The sequence below is a fragment of the Geotrypetes seraphini genome, chromosome 6 (assembly GCF_902459505.1).
Source record: "Geotrypetes seraphini chromosome 6, aGeoSer1.1, whole genome shotgun sequence".
In the NCBI taxonomy this organism is placed as follows: domain Eukaryota; kingdom Metazoa; phylum Chordata; class Amphibia; order Gymnophiona; family Dermophiidae; genus Geotrypetes; species Geotrypetes seraphini.
Genome location: NC_047089.1, coordinates 56,315,338 through 56,339,461, shown reverse-complemented (window position 1 = coordinate 56,339,461; position 24,124 = coordinate 56,315,338). Strand labels below are relative to the sequence as shown.

The window sequence follows — 24,124 nt, the reverse complement described above, 5'->3', positions numbered from 1 at the left end:
CTGCAAACCATCTGATCCCATCCACACAAGCCTTGAATAGTTTTATACTGAACTTATTTTATTAAAATATAAAATGAAACAATATTCTGTACAATTGTCATTTTATAAATTAGAGTTTGGGCTGGCAAACTAGAGGAAGAGATCTTCAGCCGGAAGGGCTTTGTTTGTAAATATTTATCAACACAGCTACAATACTACTTTATCCTAAAGCAAAAAGAAATACAATTTTTTCCTAACTTTGCTATCTGGTTTCTACTTTCCTCATCTTCTCATCATTCTCTTCCTTCCATCCACTGTCTACTTTTTCTCTGCCTCTTCCATGTGGCATCTGCTCATTTTCTGTGCCTCTCCCTCCCCACCATTGGTCTGCCACTCATCTTCTTCCCTCCACTCCCCCCATGGTCTGGGTCTCTGTCTTCTTCCCTTCCATCTCTCACTCCCTCCCCAGGTGGTTTTAAGCATCTTTCTCCTCCTTTCCTCCCTTCAGATCTGGTATCTGTCTCCTCCCCCTCACCCAATGCTCTGGTACCTCTCTCTCTTCTCCCTTTCATTTTCTGCTCTTCCTTCTCAATTTGTTTTCTACCTCTTGTCTACTTTCTTACTTTCCAGTCCTCAATTTCCCTTTCATTGTGTCTACCTACAGCTTATCACCTCTTTCCCTCACTCCTTCCAGTATCTCACTAACTCTATCCTCTTCACCAGCATGTGCCATTTTTTTTCTTTATCCCCTACTTCCATCCAGTATGTGCTCCCCTCTCTCTCTCCTCCCCACTTCTTCAGTGTCTGTTCCCCTCTCTCCCCTTCCCACTTCCATCCAGCATCTGCTCCTCCCTTTCTCTCCTCTTCCCTTCAGCGTCTGCTCCCCTCTCTCTCCTCATTTCCTTCCAGACACTGATCCCCCTCTCTCTCTCTCCCTCCCCACTTCCATTCAGCATCTGTTCCCCCCTCTCCTCCCCATTTTCCTTGCGTGTCTGTTCCTCTCGCCCCTCCCTCTCTCTCTCTCCACTTCCCTTCAGCGTCTGTTCCCATCTCTCCCCTCCCTACTTTCATCCAGTGTCTGTTCTTCCCTCTCTCTCCTCATCATTTCCCTTCGGCGTCTGTTCCTCTCTTCCCTCCCCTTCTGCACCACTCGATCTCTTCCCCTTATGGGGCCATCTCCCTCCCTTCCCATCACCTTCACAGGCGTTTTTCAGAATCAAAGTTTTCCCTCTCCGAGCGGCCCGGACACCATAGCCTTCTAACAGGTCGTGCACGACTGCTCTGAAACGTCTCCTCTGATGCAAGCCGCCCAGGTGGAAACAGGAAGTTGCTTCAGAGGAGAAGTTTTGGGGCAGTCATGCATGACCTGTGAGAAGGCTATGGCATCTGGGCCACTCAGAAAGGGAAAACCTTGATTCTAAAAAGTGCCCGTGAAGGTGATGAGAAGGGAGGGAGATGGCCCGACGAGGGGAAGAGATGCCCTGATCGCGGCGACTGTGAGGGAGGAGGGAGGGGCTGCCGGACTGCGTGATTGCGAGGAAGGCTGCTGACTGGGAGGGGTGGGTAACAGTCACCGTGTCATTCTCTATTAGTTTGAAAATCAAAATCTAAATAAATTGGAGAAAAATCTTTAAACTCAATTCACAAATTAAACAATATGACTAATAAAGTGAATTTAAACATTAAACAATGTTAAAAAATCATTAAAAATGATTTTAAGAGTGCTCAGTGTGATATCTTATTCGAAACCAGCAGATTAGTAGAATAAAGATATAAGATCTTTACATCATTGCACTCACCTCCCTACCAGCCCTAAACATCTTGTTGAATATAAACTGTTCAAGCAAACTTATAATCAAAGATGTATATAAATGAGTACTTAGCTGAATTCACAAGATGTCGATTTGATTGAAAGATATTGTAAAGTTCACCACTCATGAATGAGTTTGCTCAAAGAGTATTGTCTTTAAGGGCTGCTCGTTGATGTTGACTTGTTTAGTGCAATGAATTATTCCATATTGTTATTCCATATCATTATAGCTGGATAGGAAATAGTGTTGGATAAAGTGAATCTCCACAACAACCACAAAAACCAAAATGAAAATCAACGTGTAGCTAAAACACTTTAGTCTGAAAGCTAAAGCAAAGTGTCCAACATTTCCTCATTTCCTCAACACCGATCGTGTTTCGCTTTAAATAGCATCATCAGGAGGAAAAACTTCAGGTCTCCCAAAAGAGAGAACACGCCGTCATTTGTTGAAACATCCCTGACGGCGTGTTCTCTCTTTTGGGAGACCCGAAGTTTTTCCTCCTGATGATGCTATTTAAAGCGAAACACGATCGGTGTTGAGGAAATGAGGAAATGTTGGACACTTTGCTTTAGCTTTCAGACTAAAGTGTTTTAGCTACACGTTGATTTTCATTTTGGTTTTTGTGGTTGTTGTGGAGATTCACTTTATCCAACACTATTTCCTATCCAGCTATAACGATATGGAATAACAATATGGAATAATTCATTGCACTAAACAAGTCAACATCAACGAGCAGCCCTTAAAGACAATACTCTTTGAGCAAACTCATTCATGAGTGGTGAACTTTACAATATCTTTCAATCAAATCGACATCTTGTGAATTCAGCTAAGTACTCATTTATATACATCTTTGATTATAAGTTTGCTTGAACAGTTTATATTCAACAAGATGTTTAGGGCTGGTAGGGAGGTGAGTGCAATGATGTAAAGATCTTATATCTTTATTCTACTAATCTGCTGGTTTCGAATATGATATCACACTGAGCACTCTTAAAATCATTTTTAATGATTTTTTAACATTGTTTATTGTTTAAATTCACTTTATTAGTCATATTCTCTATTAGTTTGCCATACTCTTGCTTTCTTCTTCTTAGTCATTACAAACAGTGAAATCAATCAACTCATTTTTCATGCTGTAGGGGGTGACCCCTACAGCTATAGTATATCAGGAAGTAAATGTTTCATATATTTGACTGGGAACAACCAGATGACTTTCTGTTTACTGTGAAAAGATATTTAAAATATAATCTTTGAAGGAACCTGAAATTAATATGGAGAATATTCTTGATAATATAGAATACTGAAATCAGGGGATGTGCTTTATGTCACTAGGAAGATATTTAAATGTTTCAAACAATTTATTTTGCATGGCTTTATATACAGCTTAATTTGAAGATAAAGAGAAAGTGGAACGGTAAAGCTGGGGGTGGGGACTAAACTAGGAGCAGGAACAACAGAAGAGGGGTTGGATTAAGGAACAGTGACTGTTTTCTGGTCTACTCCAGTGTCCACACGCCCTCTTTTTATTTGCAGGCCACCTGGAAAGGAAAGAGCTGGAGTATTACACCCTATTACTCTGGAGTCTGTAAAGAAATGGTAGAATTGTGTCCAAGGCAGTTCCACCAGAAATTAGACTGACTACATTTTTGTAGTCCTCCTGGTCTCTGATCCTTCACTAAATGTGAATTAATCTGCACTGAGACCCTGAGCATATACTTCAAGTGAGTCAGTGCTTTGTAGGTCTGCTAGCCTTGGTTTTACAGGGCTCTGGGATAAGACCAGCCAGGTATAGCAAGTTTAAATTTTTTTAACTTAAATATAACCCACTTGGGGATGATTGGTGCTGGAGCCTGGTCCTGCCAGGGCTCCAGTGCCGATTCCGGGAGTTGGCAGTCGGCAGAGAGGTCCCAGGACTTGGATCGTGATCTTGCCATGATCCTGGGGCTTATGGGGGTTGCAGGCAGGGTCAAGGTTGGACCCTGGCCAATGGCAGGCCAGAGTCTGAAGAGGTCTATGCAGGCCATGGGCCACAGTTAAGCACCTGCACAGAGTTGTGCATGTGCATATTTTGAGTTAGTAAGGCAGGAGAGGGAGAGAAGCCCGGGAAGGAGAGTGCCTCCTGAATGGTTGGCAGCCCTAAGTCAGAGAGAGGAGGGTTTTCTCAGGAGCTCAGCACCTCTTGTGCGTCCATTGGTCACCGTACATGAAGAAGGGCACATTACTACTCGAAAAGGTCCAGAGAAGAGCGACTAAGATGGTTAAGGGGCTGGAGGAATTGCCTTTTCTCTCTTGAACAGAGAAGATTGAGAGGGGACATGATCGAAACATTCAAGGTACTGAACGGAAAATGCTGCTGCTGCACAGGGAAGTCCGTGAAATGCTGCTGCTGCTGCTGCACAGGGAAGTGTGTGTGTGTGGGGGGGAATGCTGCTTCTACACAGGGAAGGCAGGGAAATGCTGCTGCTGCACAAGGAAGTGTGTGTGTGTGGGGGGGGGGAATGCTGCTTCTGCACAGGGAAGGCAGGGAAATGCTGCTGCTGCACAGGGAAGGGTGGGAAATGCTGCTTCTGCACAGGGAAGGGTGGGAAATGCTGCTGCTGCACAGGGAAGTGTGTGTGTGTATGTGGGGAAGAAATGCTGCTGCACAGAGAAGGCCGGGAAATGCTGCTGCTGCACAGGGTAGTGTGTGTGTGGGGGGGGGGGGGCAGGACCGCGGGAGGGGAAGGGGGGGTAAGGGAAATGCTACTGCTGCACATGGAAGTGGTGTGGGGGGAGCGAAAGCTGCTTCTGTGGCTGCTGCATAAGGAAGTGTGGGGGGGATCAAAATGCTGCTGTACAGGGAAGTAGGGTGGGGGGAAATGCTGCTGCACAGGGACATGGAGGGAGAGGGAATGCTGCTGTGGCTGCTGCACAGGGAAGTGGGGGGGGGGGAAAGAAAGACAGACAGCTAGTACCCGTTAATGTAACGGGCTAAAATACTAGTTAAATATAAAGATTATATAATGTACAAAACCGCTAAGATAGGATAAAGATGAAAAAAATAAATTAAAAAGGAAAAAAAGAAGGGCAACACTTAGCTTTGTCATGAGGTGGAACCAGCCACCATCAACGCGGTTTCGTAGAAGAGGGGGTTAGTGTTTTAATGTGATCATGTAAATATTAAAAAGGATCGGAGACAGCGGAGAACCCTGAGGGACACCACAGTTTGGTGACCACACAGCAGATGTTTTACTCTCAGAATTCACCTCATTTGAACATAATGTAAGAAATCCTGTAAACCATTTTAAAACTTTTTCTTCTATTTCTATATCTGACAATAGTCGAACCAAAATGTCATGGTTAACTACATTGAAAGCCGCAGAGAGATCAAATTATAATAAGACTAGTGTTTTAGCCCGTTACATTTGTTACAGTAACGGGTGCTAGAATAGCCCCACCTATACCCTGACTCTGACCCCACCCATGCCCCACCTCTATCATGTCCGGACCCTGCCTCCCACTGATCCCAGTCCCAACACCTCACCTTTCACCATTTCCTTTGTACCCTTTTGGCCCTCCTGACAGGGTCTTTACTTACCCGAGGCAGCAGCAGCAGTCCTGACATACCAACTTTTACTCCCTCAGTGCCCCAAAGCAGCAGTGATCCTACCATTTCCATCTCTCCCTTTCCCCCTTTCACACCCTCTACCATCTCTCTCTGACCCTGTTTCATCTCTTTTGCCATCTTTCCCTTTCCTGTCCCCCTCTGTCCTTCCCCAAGACCATCTCTCTCTCCTGCCCCCTCCACACTCCCTGAAGTCTATCTCTCCCTATCCCCCTACCATCTCTCCTGGTCCCCCTAGTAGCCCCTCTGTCCTTCTCATCCATCTGGTTCTGTCTCTCTCTCCTCACCTTCTGCCTCTGCCGAGCTCTCGCAGCTCCTCCACGTCCTCCTCCAGCCAGGCTTCAGCCATCATCTGCTGCAGCCTGCAGCCGCCGACAGCCACCGCGGCCTGCAGCCGCCGACAGCTGCCGCTGTGGCCTTCAGCCACCAACAGCCGCCGCAGCTGACATCCGCCTCGGGGGATTCTCACGCATGCGCACTCCTACCTGCGGTGCCCTACAGCGCACGGAAAACGGGAGCACGCAGGTGGGAGTGCGCATACGCGCTTAGGGCTTTATTATATTAGATGTGTGCTGTGGAATAGCACAGATCAATCCTAATGAGTAAACCTGGAGCTAGTTGGCATTCTTACATAACCTTTAGCATGTCCCCCCCCCGGGGCCTCCCCCTATTAATACACCTCAATCTCAAGGTGACCAGAATTCAAACGTTTCATGGTATGTATTGGAGGAACTTATGTTGCTTCTTCAATGATTGAAATTGTCTAAAAATAAATGGGAGTCCTCGAAAATAATGGACCTCTGGTAGACAGAAAACTAAAGGAAGGCAGTGTAGGGAAACAGAGGGACCTAAAAAAGTATGAGGATGGCGAGAAAGAGCTGACGGTAGCTAATGAATCGTATCGGGGAAATGAATGAACTTGGAATTCATGTAAGAATCCACCGCGGGAACACGTTTCGCTCTTTCTCCCTCCTGCCGATTGGCGGCGCCCGAAAAACAATGGTGTGGGTAAATCTCAGCTGGTCCGCTCTGCAGGGACAGTGCAGCGTCCGCAGCCGCGCGCACATCTGGGGCTTGAGACCCTGTACGGAAGAGCATCCCGCGGACACTGCAGACAGGTGAGTTCCCGAGGCGACCTCTAGTTCCGGGTACGTTCCGTGGCCGCCTCCATGCTCTCAGTCTCAACCACCCCAACTCTGACTACAAAGTAACTAAAAGGCGAGCCGCGAGTGTGGGGCCGTTTCTGCAGCCGCGAGATGGAGAGCAGTACTTGTCTGGCGCGCATGCGCACTCCTACCGCCACAGCCTGACAGATCAGATCTCAGGGAACACGCGGGGAGAGTGCGCATGCGCGCTTAGCGTTTTATTATTATAGATGGCATAACGGTTCTGAGATAGTAGACACGAACCTAGGAAATGAATTATATCAGTAGGGTACTAAAGTTGGACGGAAACCGTGTTGGAATGGTAAAAGAATAGAAAATTTATCTAAATAATTAGAGAGCTGTTTAGAGATAATGGCCTCGATCAACTTGGTTAGCAATGGGATACCTGCAATGGACGGTAATTTGACAAGATAGTTGGATTCAGATCGGCCCTTTTTAACAATGGAGTAAGGGCAATATGACCCATAGATATAGTGAGTTGGATGAGTACAGAGAGAGTGAAATGGCACACTGAAGTACTTGGACTAGACAGGGAATCCTTTCAATTTAATTTATTTTCTCTGGGATTAGCACATACAGCGGGCTGCATAAGAAGGACACACAGAGAACATCTCACAGGGAGACAAGGTTTTGCTTTATTGATTTGTTTGAGATAAGCAGTAGGTACAGCAAGCTCGATATATTTAAAATAAAGGATCAGCATTCAGAACTAGTACTGGCTTTGAGAAAATGCATGGTGATCAACATAAGCATTTGTTTGGTTGCAGAATTTAACTTAAATGTTTAGGAGTTTTAAATGTATATATATATACACTAATCTGTTCAATGTAGTAATAATGAGGATATCGATTTGATCAAGGAAATAAGAAAGCCATGAAAAGCTTTGCAATGTTAATTTTTTTTTTTACCCTGGTTTAGATCCAGAGTGGAGGAATGGGGTAAGCCATACATACAGCATCAGAACTAGGAAGTTTGGATGTCACGGCTGAAGGTTGTACTTTTGGCTCCTTCAGTCACAAAGCTGTTCTGGTGCCCCTCACTAACCCCCTCTTTTACTAAGGCACGCTAGCCAATTTAGCGTGCACTTAACGCTAACGCGTCCATAGAATATAATGGATGCGTTAGTATTTAGCGCAGGCTAATATTTAGCGCGCGATAAATCAGCTAGCACGCCTTAGTAAAAGGACCCCTAACTGTTCTTGAGTTTTCTCTTCTGACAAAAAATGATGTAGCCCATTATGAATCTACAAGAAAATCAGCTTACTTTTTCATCTCACCTTCTCTATGAAATAGTTCGCCACCTTTGATCAGGGTGGAACAATCTTTTTCCAAATTTAAGTCTCTTTTAAAAACACTTTTTTTTTTTTTTTTTAAATGGCTTTTAACTGTTCCCTTCAGGAAGACTGATCTGAATAAGATGACACAATTGGATTTGATTAGTTACTTGTATGAAAGTAGATTTTATTATAATTTTCTGGCGTTCCTTTCTTCTGTTCTTTGTTTTTAAATTGTAAGCCGCCTAGGCCTTTTGCATTGGCGGGATATCAAATGAACAGTAAACATAAACATGTATTTTCTTTGAAATCAATATATCTTTAATTTGCAATGCTCTGTTCTTTTCTTTTTCAGTTTGTTGCACAGCCAAACTGTCAGCAGTTGCTTGCATCTCGCTGGTACGATGAGTTCCCAGGATGGAGAAGGCGACACTGGGCAGTGAAGTTGTTAACGTGTGTCATAACAGGAATTCTCTTCCCTTTCTTTGCTGCGTGCTACCTGATAGCTCCCAAAAGCACCTTAGGATTGTTCATCAGGAAACCATTTATCAAATTTATCTGCCACACCGCATCATATTTGACTTTTCTCTTTCTGCTGCTACTTGCTTCTCAACACATTGTTGCAACAGACTTGAACATGCAGGGACCTCCGCCAACCATCGTCGAGTGGATGATATTACCGTGGGTCCTGGGTAAATGAATTATTAACGAAAATACAGTGGGAAAAATGTTAAATATATAAACCATTTGTCCAGCAATGCTGAAGCAAGAAGCAATGGCGTAGCGAGGGTGAGAGGCGCCACTTCCCCCTCTTCTCTGGCCCCCCTCACACGCTCCTTCCCTGCCACTTCACTTTCCTGCCACTTCCCTTCCTCTGTACCTCTGTAATGTTCCTTGTGCGAGCAGCAACCACCAACCTGCTGTCGCCCCAGCATCAGTTCTTCCTCCGACGTCGCTTCCTAGGTGCGGACCCAGGAAGTGGCATCAGAGGAAGAGCTGACTCTGGTGTAACAGCAGGTTGGGGATTGCTGCTTGCGCCAGGAACATTACAGAGGTATGGGGGAAAGGAAGTGGCACGCATATGCGGCAGTGGGAGGTGGGCGGGAAAGGAGCAGGGGGGGCGGAGAGGAGGATAGGTGCCTATGGCCTCACCAAGACAGCGCCCGGGGAGGACCCCCCCCCTTACTACACCACTGGCAAGAAGTCACATTAGAGTATGGGTTTACCCCTAAAATGTTATGAGATGCAAATATTAGTGGTTTAATTGTAGCACATGTGTGTATCTGGCAGCAAATTTCGTAGAGTCATGTAAGGGTCAATATTTAAAAGTACATATTTGGATAACAGCACCTTCTATCTGGAAAAGTGCTCTGAATATCCTAGTCCCCCCCCCCCCCCCCCACACACACACACAATAAGCAGGATTCAGGACTAGGAGGCATGCAATGAAGGTACTAAGTAGTAGATTTAAAACAAACCAGAGAAAATATTTCTTCACGTGTGTAATTAAACTCTGGAACTTATTGCCAGATAATGTAGTGAAATCAGTTAGCGGGGTTTAAAAACAAGCTTGGATAATTTCCTTAAAGAGAAGTCCATAGGCCTTTATTGAGATGGCCTGGGGAAATCCACTGCTTATTCCTAGGCTAAGCAGCATAAAATCTGTTTTACTACTTGGGATCTAGCTATGTACTTGGGACATGGGTTGGCCAATGTTGGAAAAGGATGATGGGCTTGATGGACCTTTGGTCTGTCCCAGTATGGCTACTCTTATGTGAGCCAAGTATATGATAATCTAGCCATTGTGAAATAAATGATGAGGCATTGGTGGAATGAAGCATTATACTCTACAACAAAAAAGAAAGCACAACCCCACGTATAGCAATGCAGGACAAAAAGAGTTGGGAAGGGACACCACACATCAGCCACAGGGACAATCAATTTATTGCAAACATATAAATAATAAAAACATATACTGTACATATAAATAGCCAGAACATAAGGCAAGCTTTACAGAGAATCTTTAAATCCTTTTTCTACTGGACCCCAACACGGTCTGTGTTTCAGCTTGAAAAGCCTTCCTCAGGGGTGTATAGATAAAATCTTTAAGACAAAACAGCACAAGATATGTCTGCACATACATAAACATACAATATAAAATCAAACTTAACATAAAAAAAAATATATATATATGTGTGTGTGTAGAGAGAGAGAACAGAATGATCATGAAGGAACTATTAAACAGATGACCTGAGGATGGCTTTTTCAAGCCGATCGGCAACGCGGGCCCCCCCTGATCGGCAACACAAGCCTCTCCTGATCGGCAATATGGGCCCCACCCATCGATGGAAAATAATACAAACGAGCAATGCAGGTAAGAAAGGCAAGCGGTGCTGCTTGCCCAAAGCTTTCCTCTGATGCAGCTTCCTGGTTCCGCCTGGGCGCGTCAGAGAGAAGCTTTGGGCAAGCAGCACTGCTTGCAAAATTACAGTTCCCCTTGCCTTTCTTACCCACTTTGCTCATTTCTATTACTTTCCATTGATGGGGGGACCCGCGTTGCCGATTGAGGGGCCGCGTTGCCGATCGATGCTTGGGGGGAGCATCACCGTTCTAAAATAAAAAATAGGAGTGAAAGGTGAGTGGTGATATAGGCCTGGGGTGGAGGGAGAGAGAGAAGGGGGCAAGGCTGAGCAGGGCAGATGATGGATGTGGGGAGAAGAGAGACCGAAGGAAGCAGGGCAGATGATAGATGTGGGAAGAAAAGGGCAGGACAGATGATGGAAGTAGGGAGATCTTGTGCCCAGCCCTCACCTCTTCACCACTGCTACTGCTTTTCCACATGCTGGATGAGGGAAAGAAGATAGAGTTAGTGAGATAGTGGAGGGGTGAAGGAAAGGGGTGGCAAGCTGTGAGTAGACACAGTGAAAAGAGGAAAACTGAGGGCTGAATAGTAAGAAAGAATTTAATTTAGACAGAGGCAAAAAATAGAGATGAAAGACCAGAGAAGAAAAGGAAAGGGAAGAGAGGAAAGAGATGCCAAAGAATGGGGAAGGACACAAAGATATCACATCCGAGTGAAGGAAATGAGTGTACTTGTGTGCCTAGGGGCCCTTGACGAATTAATCCTGCCCTGTAAGCACCTCAGTACCACTTACAGGTGAAAGAAAAAGCCTCAGATTATTGGTGAGGTAAACCCACCCTCTACCAATCCAACATCATAGGCAAAAACTTTTGCCAATATAAATATATATTTAGCAAGGATATTACCATTTGATATCTTATGCGCTAGTAGAGGGTGGTTTCACCTCACCAATAAATCTGAGGAGTACGTGGTACTGAGTTGCTTAGTGAGGTTTTGATTTTTCAATCAATGGGGAATTTTATAGATTTTGTTGTATAGTTTTACCACCACAAAATTGACACTCGGCACTTGTTGCCCCCCACCCAATCTCTCATTACCCCAAATACTTCACAGATTCACTGCTCTTCGACAAAATGTGGATTTATTAATGGCTGCAGCCGTAAATGCCCGACTACACACATCTACAAACAGCAAATACCAACATACCAAAACGTTAACCATAAACATTTTATATACTAATACATAATATCATATTCATTAGCAATGAACATTTTATATACCATAGCACAACATCATATTGCTGCATCTCAGCTCTTATAACTATCAACTCATCCATGGATTGCCCAGCATATTTGGCTAGGATACAGTCTTTCTCATGGGGAGAGCCATTCCTCTCAGTTTGAAGTTTTTGTCAGGTATATAGGTGCATACACTATATAAAGCTAATAAAATCTCCTGGGACCCTATGATATGACCTCATAAGTTATATGGGATGTATTTGTGCATGCACATACACAGACCAATCTCATAAGTCTCTCTCCCTTTGCAAACTAGGCTAAAAGCAGAGGTTCTGGGTAAGTAGGTGGCTGGCTGGTGCACTGATTAATTGCTAGTTCTGCAAAACATTGCATGTACTAAAATTTGGAAATCAAAAAGCTAGCAATTTAAATAAAAAGAACATTTATAAAGTTATAGTTAATGTCAATATCCTTTTTTCTAAATGAACACTGTTTTTCCATTTAAATGCAAAATGCCGAGGGTTCTAAATGGTAACACCTATAACCAGATGTCAGGATTCCTGGATTTTTACTCACAAATTTACAGCTATGCCATTGGTTTCCTGTGCGGCCTTGCCCAAGAAACTTTGAAACTGATTTAAGCTTTTGTGCAGCTGTTACGTGGGAGTATCAAATCACCCAGCTCCTTTTTCCCATATGAGTCAATGACTTCCTTTAAATATAACTTATCAAGTATCTCCAAAAATATGTACAGTACTAAGGCTTTTGTAAGCCACATGACTTTCAGGTTTGGCCTTTGTGGATGGATATCTTCTTGTTCACGTTCAGATTTCTTCCCATCATTTGATGTAGTCTGAGCGAAAATAGCTCTGAGCAACCGATGGTGGGAAAGGTGAAGATAAAGCAGAATCAGTCTGGGAAGTCAAAAATGTTAGCTAGATGGGCACAAAATATTTTCTCAGTCATCATTAACTGCTTAGCTTATTTCATGGGTTTTTTTTTTTCCACAGCTTGGAATAGTTTTGCATCTGTGAGTCTTGGAATATGATGTAATTATGAACAAGAAAAATCTGTTCTCAGGATGTTCCTGCTGTGCTTAGGATAAAACCAATTAGGGAAGGGGAAGTGGACCTTGTATTTTGCCTTTTTGTTGCTTTGGCATTTCAAAGCTGACATTCAAAGCAGTGGGCACTGAAGGATTAAGTGACTTGCCCAGGGTCACAAGAAGCAGCAATGAGATTTGATCTCACAACCTCTGGGTGCAGAGACAGCAGCTCAACCAGTGAGCCCCAGTCCTTCCTCTTAGCAAAATGTCAACTGTCTACTGGCTTGAAAGCAAACTGGTTCTGTAGAGGAATCATTGGTGTCAGGTCAAAAGCGCGCCGGGACAAAGGCGCGCCCAGACAATTGAGCGCAGCGCGCGCCGCCGCTCTGCTCTAAATTACTGTTTTTAGCGCTCCGACGGGGGGTTTTGTTGGGGAACCCCCCCCCTTTACTTAATAGACATCGTGCCGCGTTGTGGGGGCGTTGTGGGGGGTTGTAACCCCCCACATTTTACTGAAAACTGAACTTTTTCCCTGTTTTTAGGGAAAAAGTTCAGTTTACAGTAAAATGTGGAGGGTTATAACCCCCCAAACCCCCCATAACGCCGGCGCGATGTTTATTAAGTAAACTGGGGGGGTTCCCCAACAAAACCCCCCGTTGGAGCCCCTAAAAACTGTAATTTAGAGCGGCGTGGCGGCGCGCGCTGCGCTCAATTGTCGGCACTTTTGTCTTTCGCGCCGTTGTCTATGAACCGGAATCATTTATACACGTCGGTTCCTGGCCTGCAAGTGAGTTCAAGAATAGAAGGATATCTTAGTTGTTAGATTAACAGACTAAGAAGCAGAGAAGCAAGCTTCAAATCCCACTGATTCGCCTTGTCATCTTCAGTAAATCGCTTAAGTCTCCATTTCCTCAGGTACAAACCTATTTCAGAGAGACCGATTTAGGTGCATAATTCTCAAGTTAGAAACATAAATCCTTTGAATACTGGACCCTAAGTGGCAAAAACCTCCACATATGCCCATCATGGTTGCTTATATTACACTGGCATTCATTCCTTTTCAGATCAGTGATAGAAGAAAGTATGTAGGGAGTGGGACATCTATCCTAAACTAAAACTAAACTACACCTTAAGTTTGTATACTGCATCATCTCCATAAAGATAGAGCTCGGCACAGTTTACAGGTACTTCAATAAATGAGGGTCATGGTGACTAACATAGCAAGGGTTCAAAAAATATTTGGACAAATTCTTGAAAGAAAGTTCATAAAAAAGTATTATATAAGTAGATTGGGAGAGCTTTTTGCTAATCCCCAGAAATGAGCTATGAGAAATAGATCTGCATTTTGGGATCTGTTATATTTCAGGTTGGGATGGGCGTGTTTGGGGGCCTTGTGCTAAGCAGTTAGTGTGTGGACATTGGCATGGGTGTGGACTGATTAGCTCAGGAGCCCTTCACATCTACTAAGCAGTGACGTTGAGGGTTCACACGCTAATAGCCATGAACTAATTTCACAATTCTCGTGTGGCCATTAATTAGAAAGCAGCAATGTTGTCCATTTTGGAGCCATGCTAAAAAAAAAAGAAAAGTGGCCTCAGCTATGTTTTACTGAAAATGACCAGGGCCATTTCTAGCTGGTTAAAAATCACTTTGAATATCAGCTCACTAGTTTTTAGGCGAGCCAACGCCAGATCACACCAGTGTGCTATAACAGAATCTGGGTGACCATATACCGTTCTAGAGGAGGATCTCACCCCACAGCATCAGGAAGGAGCACCTGCTTATAGAACTGCTCACTATAAGTAAATGTGTGCACTTCTCCCTCCGTATTCGCTGTGATAGGAGATTAACAAAACCGCAAATACAGAAAAACCGCACATAACTTTTTCATATGCTATTCGCTGTTTTCTAGTAAAAAAAACATTGTGAATATGGTGAAACCGTGAATAACATGATGGGAGACCTGGTCTGTTCCTGAAGGTGAAAAAAGTGCTGGGAATCAGCGATTTTCTCTGGAAATGCTTGGAATCGGCGATTTCTCGATGCAAGCTGATGTAAATTTGGGGAGGAGGGGAGGGGGGGAGGAGCCAGCAAGCTAAAAACCGTGAATAATCAAAACCGCGATTGCTGAAACCGCGAATACAGAGGGAGAAGTGTATTCTATAAAGATCACAGACGCATCACCGCTCTGCCTCCTCTACATGCTCTGGTATTTCACACAAAAATAGATACAGTGTGGCTGCATAACCACTTTTTACATGGGTATACATCTAGAAAAGCCAGTTTTTGCATACAGAACACATTTTCTTCAAGAGATCTGGTGGGCACTTAAATTCGGCAAGAGTGCATGTAACTTGCACTCTTGCCCCATCTTATTGAGATATAATTCATGAACATGTTAGAGATGTTATTTTTTTCTGTTAATGGTCCAAAGTACCAGAACTCTTTACCATTATCGCTTTGACCAACAGCATCCATTGATAGGTTTAAAATGGACCTGAAAATGTATCTTTTTTCAGGTGCATATCGATTGAGCTATTACTAGGCAGTGCTGCTGGTATTATGCAAAACAGGAAAATCCTAATGTGCTTACTTCTACTTTTTCTATTATAAGTTGTAGTTCTTTCCCTGTTTCCTTTATTGCTAGTGAATCTGAATTTTGTTTTATTACATTTGGTTTTCAGATTGTAAGCCAGTCTGAAGGCAATTCCCTAAGGGCGGGATAAAATTTTTTAAAACAAACTTGGAAACTTGCAGTATTCAGTAAGGCCCAGATTCTGTAAAGGGCGCCTGGTCTCAGAAGCTGCCTAAACGGCTTTTGAGAATCGCACACGGGCGGCCTATACAGAATCGCTCTAAGCCGCCTAATCACCATGACGCTGTAACTGGCGCCCAAGTTACAGGCGCCGGTGATAGAATCTCGTTGCTGCTGAGCTGACCATGGCAAGGGAATCTCCCTGCCATGATCAGTTTAGCGGCTGTGGTAATTCATCCCTCTCTCCCTACGAAGACTACCAGTAGGAGGGATGACCAATCTCTTCTGCCGGAACCCCCCATCCTCGCAAAGATCGCCAGCAGGAGGGATGCACAGTCCCTTCTGATGGACATGCCCCAACCCCCCAAAAGATTGTCGGCAGGAGGGATTCTCGGTACCTGAAAAGTAGCCCACCCGGACCCCCAAGCTCATCTGGACCCCCCACCTGGACACCCCCAGCCCACCCGGAAGCCCTCCTAATTGTTGAGGGACGGCTGGAGGCATCCTTCTTGCCTCCAGCTGGCTGGCCCGCCTTCACTAGAATGACAGGCCTGCCCCTTCCAGGTGCATCATATTGGGCATACCTCCTACCGATGATGTTTGAGGGGGGTCCGGAAGGAAGGACTGGGCATCCCTCCTGCCAGTGATAAGTGGGTAGGGTGGTTCTGGCAGGAGGAACAGGAGTGGGGAGACGTGGTCGAACTTGCCTTTTGCGAAAATAAGCTTGGCCACAGCGTTCTGGATTAGCTGAAGTCTATGGAGTTTTTTTTTAGTTAGGCTTAAATAGATGGAGTTGCAATAATCCAGTCTAGAGAGAATGGTGGATTGAACAAGGACGATGAAGTGAGAATGATGAAAGTACGATCTCACTTTCCTCAACATAGAAGACTTTTTTACCAAGAAGTTGAGGTTGAAACATTTCCCCAAGTGAAATGAGAGAAGGATTTAGAGAAATTTTTTTTAAAAAAACCCCACACATTGAGATGTCTAAAGATTCAGTCTTCATACCCAGAATCAAACTATCTTTAATAACAAATTGGCCATCTGCCATTAACATTCTAATGCTCATAGGGGAAAGTTAACTACAGTACATCGTTTGAGGCTCAAGGGAAAGTTCAAAATCTCGCTTCTGTGCCTTTTTTCACTATATTAAGAAATATTCCCAGAGTTGCCAGAAAAACACTGTGGCACTTGTTTCTTGAAGGTATTAAAAGCTCCAACTCCTTGCAGAAGCATTTCAACACACTTTCCACACAATCTGGAGAAAATATGTTGCTCGAGTGAAGGCTTTACAGATCTTTTACGCATGAAAGGCAAATGACACACATGTTGTGCCTCATTTTTTGAAAAAGCAAAATACATATTTATGTGTCTCGGCCTAACTCAGTGGTTCCCAAACCTGGTCCTGGAGGCACCCCAGCCAATCATATTTTCAGAACATCCACAATGAATATTCATGAGATAGATCTGCATGCAGTTGGGGCAGTGCATGCAAATATTTCTCATGAATATTAATTGCAGATATCCTGAAAACCTGACTGGCTGGCATGCCTCCGGGACCAGGTTTAGGATCCACTGTCCTAACCATAAGCTCCTGCATAAAAGTTATTTATTTAAGTATTTAATTTTTGCCTTTCTAGGGATTAGTTCAAAGTGAGTTACAATTGGGTGTAGACCGTAAGTATAAGTTTGCATGCTGTTCTAGGCATTTCCTGGAGCAGAACTAGGGTGAGAAAAGCTACAATGCACTTTTGAGCAGGCATTAGTTTTTTAGCCAGCCACGGGGGTTAGTGCGTGATGAAATGTCCGACGCGCTAACCCCGCTAGCGCAGCTTGATAAAAGGACCCCTAAGTATTTTGTTGACATAAGTATAAAAAATCTATTAATCATGCACAAGTTAAGTTTTTTTAAAATCTATGTTTAGTATTATTACTTTTACTTTGCAGGTTTTATTTGGGGTGAAATAAAACAGATGTGGGATGGTGGCCTTCAAGATTATATTCATGACTGGTGGAACCTCATGGATTTTGTAATGAACTCATTATACTTAGCAACAATTTCTTTAAAAATTGTTGCATATGTAAAGGTATGGAAATTTCTTTTATATTTTCATATATGTAATATTACTTAAATATTTAGCTGAATTATGACATTTATCTGGTCTTGTAATCTTTTAGTATATCAAAGCGTTCCTATGTATTTGTCTGATCTGCTGTTATGCAGTTTCTACATGTATAGTTTATGGGGATTAGAGAGTGTACTTTTGAATATTTTATAAAGCTATTAATGTCTAGAGCAGGGGTGTCCATCCTTTTGGCTTCACTGGGCCGCATTAGCCGAGAAAATTGTTTCTAGGGCCGCACAAATTTTCAAACGCTGCAGCAAGGCACAGAAGGGAGCCGGCAAGATGGTAAACACCTGGGGGCAGCAGAGGAAAACACTGCATCACCCTCAACTGGGGCCATACAAAATACTTCACGGGGCCGCAGGTTGGACACCCCTGATCTAGAGTAAGGGCTTGTGTGAAATAGATTTGTACAAACTAATTAATGGGCCCAATATTCAATGGGACTTATTTGAGCAGGAACATCTGGATAAGTCCCACTCACCAGGTCATACCCATATTTCCAGTGGTACTTACCTGGATAGTGCCGCTGAAAATCTGGTTAAACTGCCTCTGCACTATTCGATTGGCGTTGCGGCATTCTGGAGATGGAGTCTGTGCAGAACCTGGAGTTACCTGGTTAGCAGCAATATTTGGTCCACTCATTCCTGGATTCTATACATGGCACCTAAAGTTACACGTGCAAATCTGGATGCACGTGCAAATTTGGCCTTGCGGCCAAATTGTACACACAACTGAATTGCTTAACAAGTCTGTTGTTATCAACAATTGGCCTCTAATAAGCAATTATCAGCACTAATTGGCACAGCTTTCTAAGTGTATCCTATAAATTGGTACATGTAAATTCAAATGCACAGATCTCAAAAGGTGGCGTGGTCATGGGAGGAGCATGTTTACGTCGTGGTCATTCCTAGAAATTATGCACAGTGTTATACAATATGCCCAGTCTGTACAGAATTTAGGTGTGGGCATTTACACCCAGTTTTAGTTGGCGTAAATAGTTGGTTCTAAATTCTAGTCATAAAGTCGCCACTATGTATGAAGCAGTGTACCGCAAACTTCCCAGCCAGCGGCACACTAAACCCAGTGCCCCAGCTGGAAGACACCCGGAAGTGCGCAGACATCAATGCAATGAAGTCACACGCATGTGTGAAATCATCACATCGACATCTGCGCATGCATGGAGGCCCATCTGGCCACAACCCTGAACCTGCCACTTCAGTGGGGGATCCTGGAGGAGGGGAGGTTCAGGGAGAGGAGGAGAGATGCTGGCGAGAAGGAGAGTCATCGGCTCCGGCTGACTGCCTACGAGAGGCATGTCCTATAAGCAGTCCATCGGCAACTCTCCTCCTTACCGGCATCTCATCGGGACACACCTGGAATCAAGATCACAAGGGGCTGTAGTGAGACTGAATTAGGCTTTGTTGGTTCTCAGCTGAGATCCTAACCACTAAACTACATGAATCATTCTGGCCTTATTTGGGAGCTTGATCCTAGCAGTAAGTGCAAGATTACCACTAGAGGTCAAGAATCCTATTTTTAAACTTGGGGGCCATAAAAACAGGAATGAGAGGGGAACATGGCTGCTCCTGTTAGACTCCAGGAACCTTAAAAAGGTTAGGGATGGGGCACATGCTATTGCTAACCAGGCCCACAGAGATCAAGACCAAGAATTAGCACTGGGAGGGAGGGATATTTGATCTGAATGAGAATTTGAAGGAATATTAAGTGATGTTAAAGTGTAAAATGGTTTTTAATTTATATCGCACTTATTGTAAGTTTCAAAAAAATGAATAAAGAATTTATAAAAAAGAAAGAAAGAAATATTAAATTCAATCTCTTCTTCTTGTATTTCCAGTATCATGGCTGTCTTATACGAAATGATTGGGACATGTGGCACCCCACACTGGTGGCAGAGGCCCTTTTTGCTATTGCAAATATCTTCAGTTCCCTGCGTTTGATCTCACTGTTTACTGCAAACTCTCATTTGGGACCTCTACAGATATCACTAGGAAGAATGCTGCTAGACATTTTGAAGTTTCTGTTTATCTACTGCCTTGTGCTGCTAGCGTTTGCCAATGGCTTGAACCAGTTGTACTTTTACTATGAAACAAATGATTCAGGCAAAAAAAATGGCTGCAAAGGAATACGATGTGATAAACAAAACAATGCATTTTCAACGTAAGCTGCATCATTTCCTATTCCTCTCTGATCTTATAGGATAATGGGTTTACCGTGATCTCTGTTGAAATAAATGGGGCTGATATCAAAACGAATTATGAAAAATGACTAATTAAATCCTGCCGAGCCAACTGGCCACCAAAATTCTGTGGCACTTAACCGGATAGTGCCACCGAATATTAACATTAACTAGCTATCCCTTAACTGACTGGGTTTGGAGTGGGCTGGGGTAGGGTTACCAGATTTACTTCTTAAAAAGAGGATGTCTGGCCCCGCCCCTTTAAACTCCCCCAGCCCCGCCCCCACACAGACCTCATGTCTCCTTTCCCAACCTCGGCACAGTGTTTGGAGGACCTTTGCACATGCTCATATGTCAGCACAATGATATTGTCCATGCTTGTGACATCATCACGTCGATGTCTGTACGTGCACAGAGGCCCTCCAGACATTGCCCTGAGCTTGGGGCCTTCTAAAATCTGAACGAACTGATGGGTTTTGGAAATCACTCCAGACACCCAGACAGTCCTCTAAAAAGGATAGGTCTGGGTTTTCATGGACATCTGGTAAGCGTAGGCTCAGTGCAAGTTAGAATAGAGCGGTAAACAGTCAGCAGTGATATTTAGTCTGCTAACCAGATAAACGAGCAGTAGTTGCTTACTTAACTTCCAAGTCAGTGGACATACCCAGAGACATACCCAGAGACATACCTAGAGTTAGACCAGCCCACACCTGAAATTGGCTTGTAAGCTGCTTACTGCCTTAGGCTGAATATTGCCCTTAATATGTTTAAATAAGAAAGGAGGCTGTAAAGGCCTGGTTCACCAATGCATTTATCCCATTTAAGCTCATCTTCGCTAAAAGTAAATTTGACCATGTCTCCCCGCTCCTGGCCAAGCTCCACTGGCTTCCGATAATCGCCAGGGTCCACTATAAATGCGCCTGTTTAACTTTCAAAATCCTATATGGTATCCTCCCTCCCTTTATCCCTCTTTCTTGGAATTCCTCAAACCCTAATACCACCAGATCCTCCCACAAATTAAAACTATCCTTCCCCTCGCTAAAAGGCATTTCCCACACAGGAAAGCTAGGGATCTCCCTCCACTTCAAAATCACTGAGCTTTGGAACAACCTTACCTCCCCTCTTCGGAACTTGAGCTCTCTCCAAGTTTTCCGCAAACATCTGAAAACCTGGCTTTTCTCAAAAAATATAAGTCTCCCTCCAACTTAGGAATCAAGGAAACTCTTATATCTTGGCATCCCAAGTCCTCTAAATTTTCTTCATACTTCTACCTCTAACCCTCTGTTGTAGTTCCTTCCTATTTCTCCTACTGTAAACCACGTTGAGCTCTACGAACGTGGAGATGATGCGGTATACAAACCTAAGGATTAGATTAGATTAGATTTTGTATCTGAGCAAAGCAAATGGTGAACAAATTTCCCAGACATGAAAATATTTTAACTGGTACAGGCTAAGAATATGAATAGGATAAAAATGTTCACTCTGAAGCTCTTTTCTGGTTATATGGATAAAGTAAACAAGCAGAGTTGTTTCTAATGGAAACTACTGGCTTTTTCTTATACTGCCTCTCACAGATGAAACCTGTGGATGAAGCTCTACAGCCTCAGGAACTCATGTGTAGCTGATCAACTGAAAATTCAGACATAGTCAACTGAGCAGCCAGCTGAAGGCGCTGCTAAACCTCCAATGTAGTTTGAATGATCTCACACCGATAACCCAATTGCTGTATATAATATATGGTTAATAGTAATAAATAAAAGACAGCTTACATCAAAAATAGTATCCAAATAGGATATAGTATCAGAAAATTAGGCTAATGGAGGAGCTTACACAGACTACTCATATGTTGCTCAATCCGTTCTAAGCCAGCATGCTACTTTTATACCCTAGTTTAGTAGCCTAGGGTTGAGTGTTACCTGGTTACAAATTACATACTTAATTTCTATTGGATTGTCACATTTGTCATTTTTGTTGATTGGATGGTATTCGTACTGGTAATTGAGCCATATTGAAGCATAATGTCACCTGGTGCCAAATATGACTTCTCTATTTCCCCTCGGAATGCATTCTTAATACTAAGGTCAGTAATTTCATGAGAGTGGCCCCCCTCCATCCTAGGCTTGATTGTAGATCTGTCAGCTCTTTTCACCTGTGATTAGTATGACTTCTGGTAAGTCATTTTGACCTAGATTTATGTGGTTTGGTTTTCTTATGACCCAAGCACTTTCTTGGAAAGTCCCAGAACATCTAATGCAGTGACAGTCAGCAGATATTTGCTAGCTTCTAGGGAAAATATGAAGTCCTCTTGCAAAAGTATTATTTGTTCTGCCAGGAAAATATGCACTTTTTGCATGAAGGTCTTCCGCCTTATTCTCCCTCACAACACATAAAGATAACAGGCTGACCTTATGCCGAATTTCAGCCACAGTCTCAGTTTGAGCATGATTGCTCAATATGTAGCCCTACTCTTAAACGAATGTTAATTATTTAACGCTAGGTTTTGCTAAACTGTGGAAGAGCTTCTTACCGTGGGCCAGTGAGGTAAATGCTCCAACGCTTATAGGAATTGAATGAGCATTGGAGCATGTCCCTCACTGGCCCGCAGTAAGAAGCTCTTCTGCAGTTTAATAAAAGGAGCCCTAAGTTAGGACAGCCATTTAAGTGGTCCCACTTAAATGAATACAATTATCCAGATTGTGTTGCATAAGGGCACTATCACCTGGATTCTGTATATATAGTGGCTGGGTATGATCCCAAGATGTGCACACAATTTTAATTGGCTAATAAGCCATAAACGAGCAATTATTGGCCACTACCAATTATTGATGTTAATTGGCACCAATTAAAATTTGCATGCATATCTGGCTGTACAGTATTCAAAAACACTTAGCATCCAAATCCCATAGTACATACTCAAAGGGGGGGCATGATTGTGGGAGGGCCATGGGCATTCTGAAAAGTTGTGCGCTTAAGAACATAAGAACATAAGAATTGCCATCTCCGGATCAGACCTTCGGTCCATCAAGTCCGGCGATACACACACGCGGAGGCCCAGCCAGGTGTACACCTGGCGTAATTTTTGTCACCCATATCCCTCTATGCCTCTCGTAAGGAGATGTGCTTCTAGTTTGCTTTTAAATCCTAGAACAGTGGATTCTGCAATAACCTCCTCTGGGAGAGCATTCCAGGTGTCCACCACTCGTTGCGTGAAGCAGAACTTCCTGATATTTGTCCTGGACTTGTCCCCCCTCAGCTTCAGTCCGTGTCCTCTTGTCTGTGTCACATTGGACATTGTAAATAATTTTTCTTTCTGCTCTATTGTGTCGATTCCTTTCAGTATTTTGAAGGTCTCGATCATATCCCCTCGCAGTCTCCTTTTCTCAAGGGAGAACAATCCCAGTCTCTTAAGTCGTTCCTCATATTCCAAGTTCTCCATAACTTAGTTACAGAAGTCTGACTAGTCTCACCAATATAGGCCTAATAAACACTTCTATATCCAGGATAAATCTCATTATCCATTAAGGAGGCACTTGGTGCTCACTCTTTCCCCTCTTCCTCCCATGACTCCAGTTCACCACCTCCTCTTCCTACTGACTTTTCCCAATCTCTTTCTTCATCTCAAACCACTTAACTCCCCCACTACCTCATTCACTTTTCGAATTCACCATCTCACCCTCCCTTCTGTCCTCCACTATCTTTTCAGCCTCCCTAAAGCTTCAACACTTTCTTCCTCTCATTCAGTCATCTCTACTCTTCCTGTGTGCATCTTGATTGTGGGACCTCTCCCCCAATGCCTTTCCCACACTCTTCCATATTCTCTAACTCCTTCTCTTGCCCTCTGCCGGGAATATCAATCCCAATCCCAGTCCTCCTAATCAACCCTCGCCCTACTCATGCTGGTTATACCACAGTGTAGCCAGTCTTATTTCTGTTCCTCTCCTCCCCCCTCCTCTCTGCCCTTCTTATGTGTCCTGTGGAATGCCTGCTCTGTTCAACAAGCTTACCTTCATCCATACCCTCTTCAAGGCTTTCTCTACCCACCCATTCTCAGTCATTGAAGTTTTATTGGGCTTGTTATAGTGTTGTCTTGGAGGGAAGGAGTACCTGAGCTCGCATTCAAAGGAGATCCTTTGAACAAGGCCTTAACTATTGCTAGGTGGTGTTGGTTGGCATAATCTTAAAACTCAGACCAGGAGACCCAGGACTATTGTTGTTCTTGATAATAGTAGCAGAGTAGGTCTCGCCTGCTATGGTTTGATTTTAGCATTTGGACTCCTTCCAGGTAGTCCTTTGAGTTCATGTTAAGTATTGTTATTTGACAGCTTGGGTTAACTTATTTATTGTCCCTCAACAATAAATAAAGCTGTGGCCTGTTATATTCCACCTGGTTGTCTGCCTGTTTTCTTATACTGTATTAAACTGAATTACTGATTATATATTGTTTGAAGACCAGAGGGGTTAAGTGTCTCAGATTCCCTGTTAAAGATTCTCTTGTTTTGTGCACCAATGAATACTTGTATTGTAACTGTAGTACAGATAATTGTATTTTTTAATCAGTTTTAAT

General features: G+C 43.5%; 1 protein-coding gene across 2 annotated transcripts in view; it reads left to right on the top strand.

Moving 5' to 3' along the window:
- TRPC4 (transient receptor potential cation channel subfamily C member 4) overlaps nt 1–24,124 on the top strand; it is a 185,481-nt gene that overhangs the window by 124,278 nt on the left and 37,079 nt on the right. For both annotated transcript variants that reach the window (XM_033950649.1, XM_033950650.1), the window contains exons 4-6: nt 8,190–8,526; nt 17,182–17,321; nt 19,219–19,541. In XM_033950649.1, the coding sequence (XP_033806540.1) occupies nt 8,190–8,526; nt 17,182–17,321; nt 19,219–19,541 (800 nt within the window). The remainder of the gene's footprint in view (nt 1–8,189; nt 8,527–17,181; nt 17,322–19,218; nt 19,542–24,124) is intronic.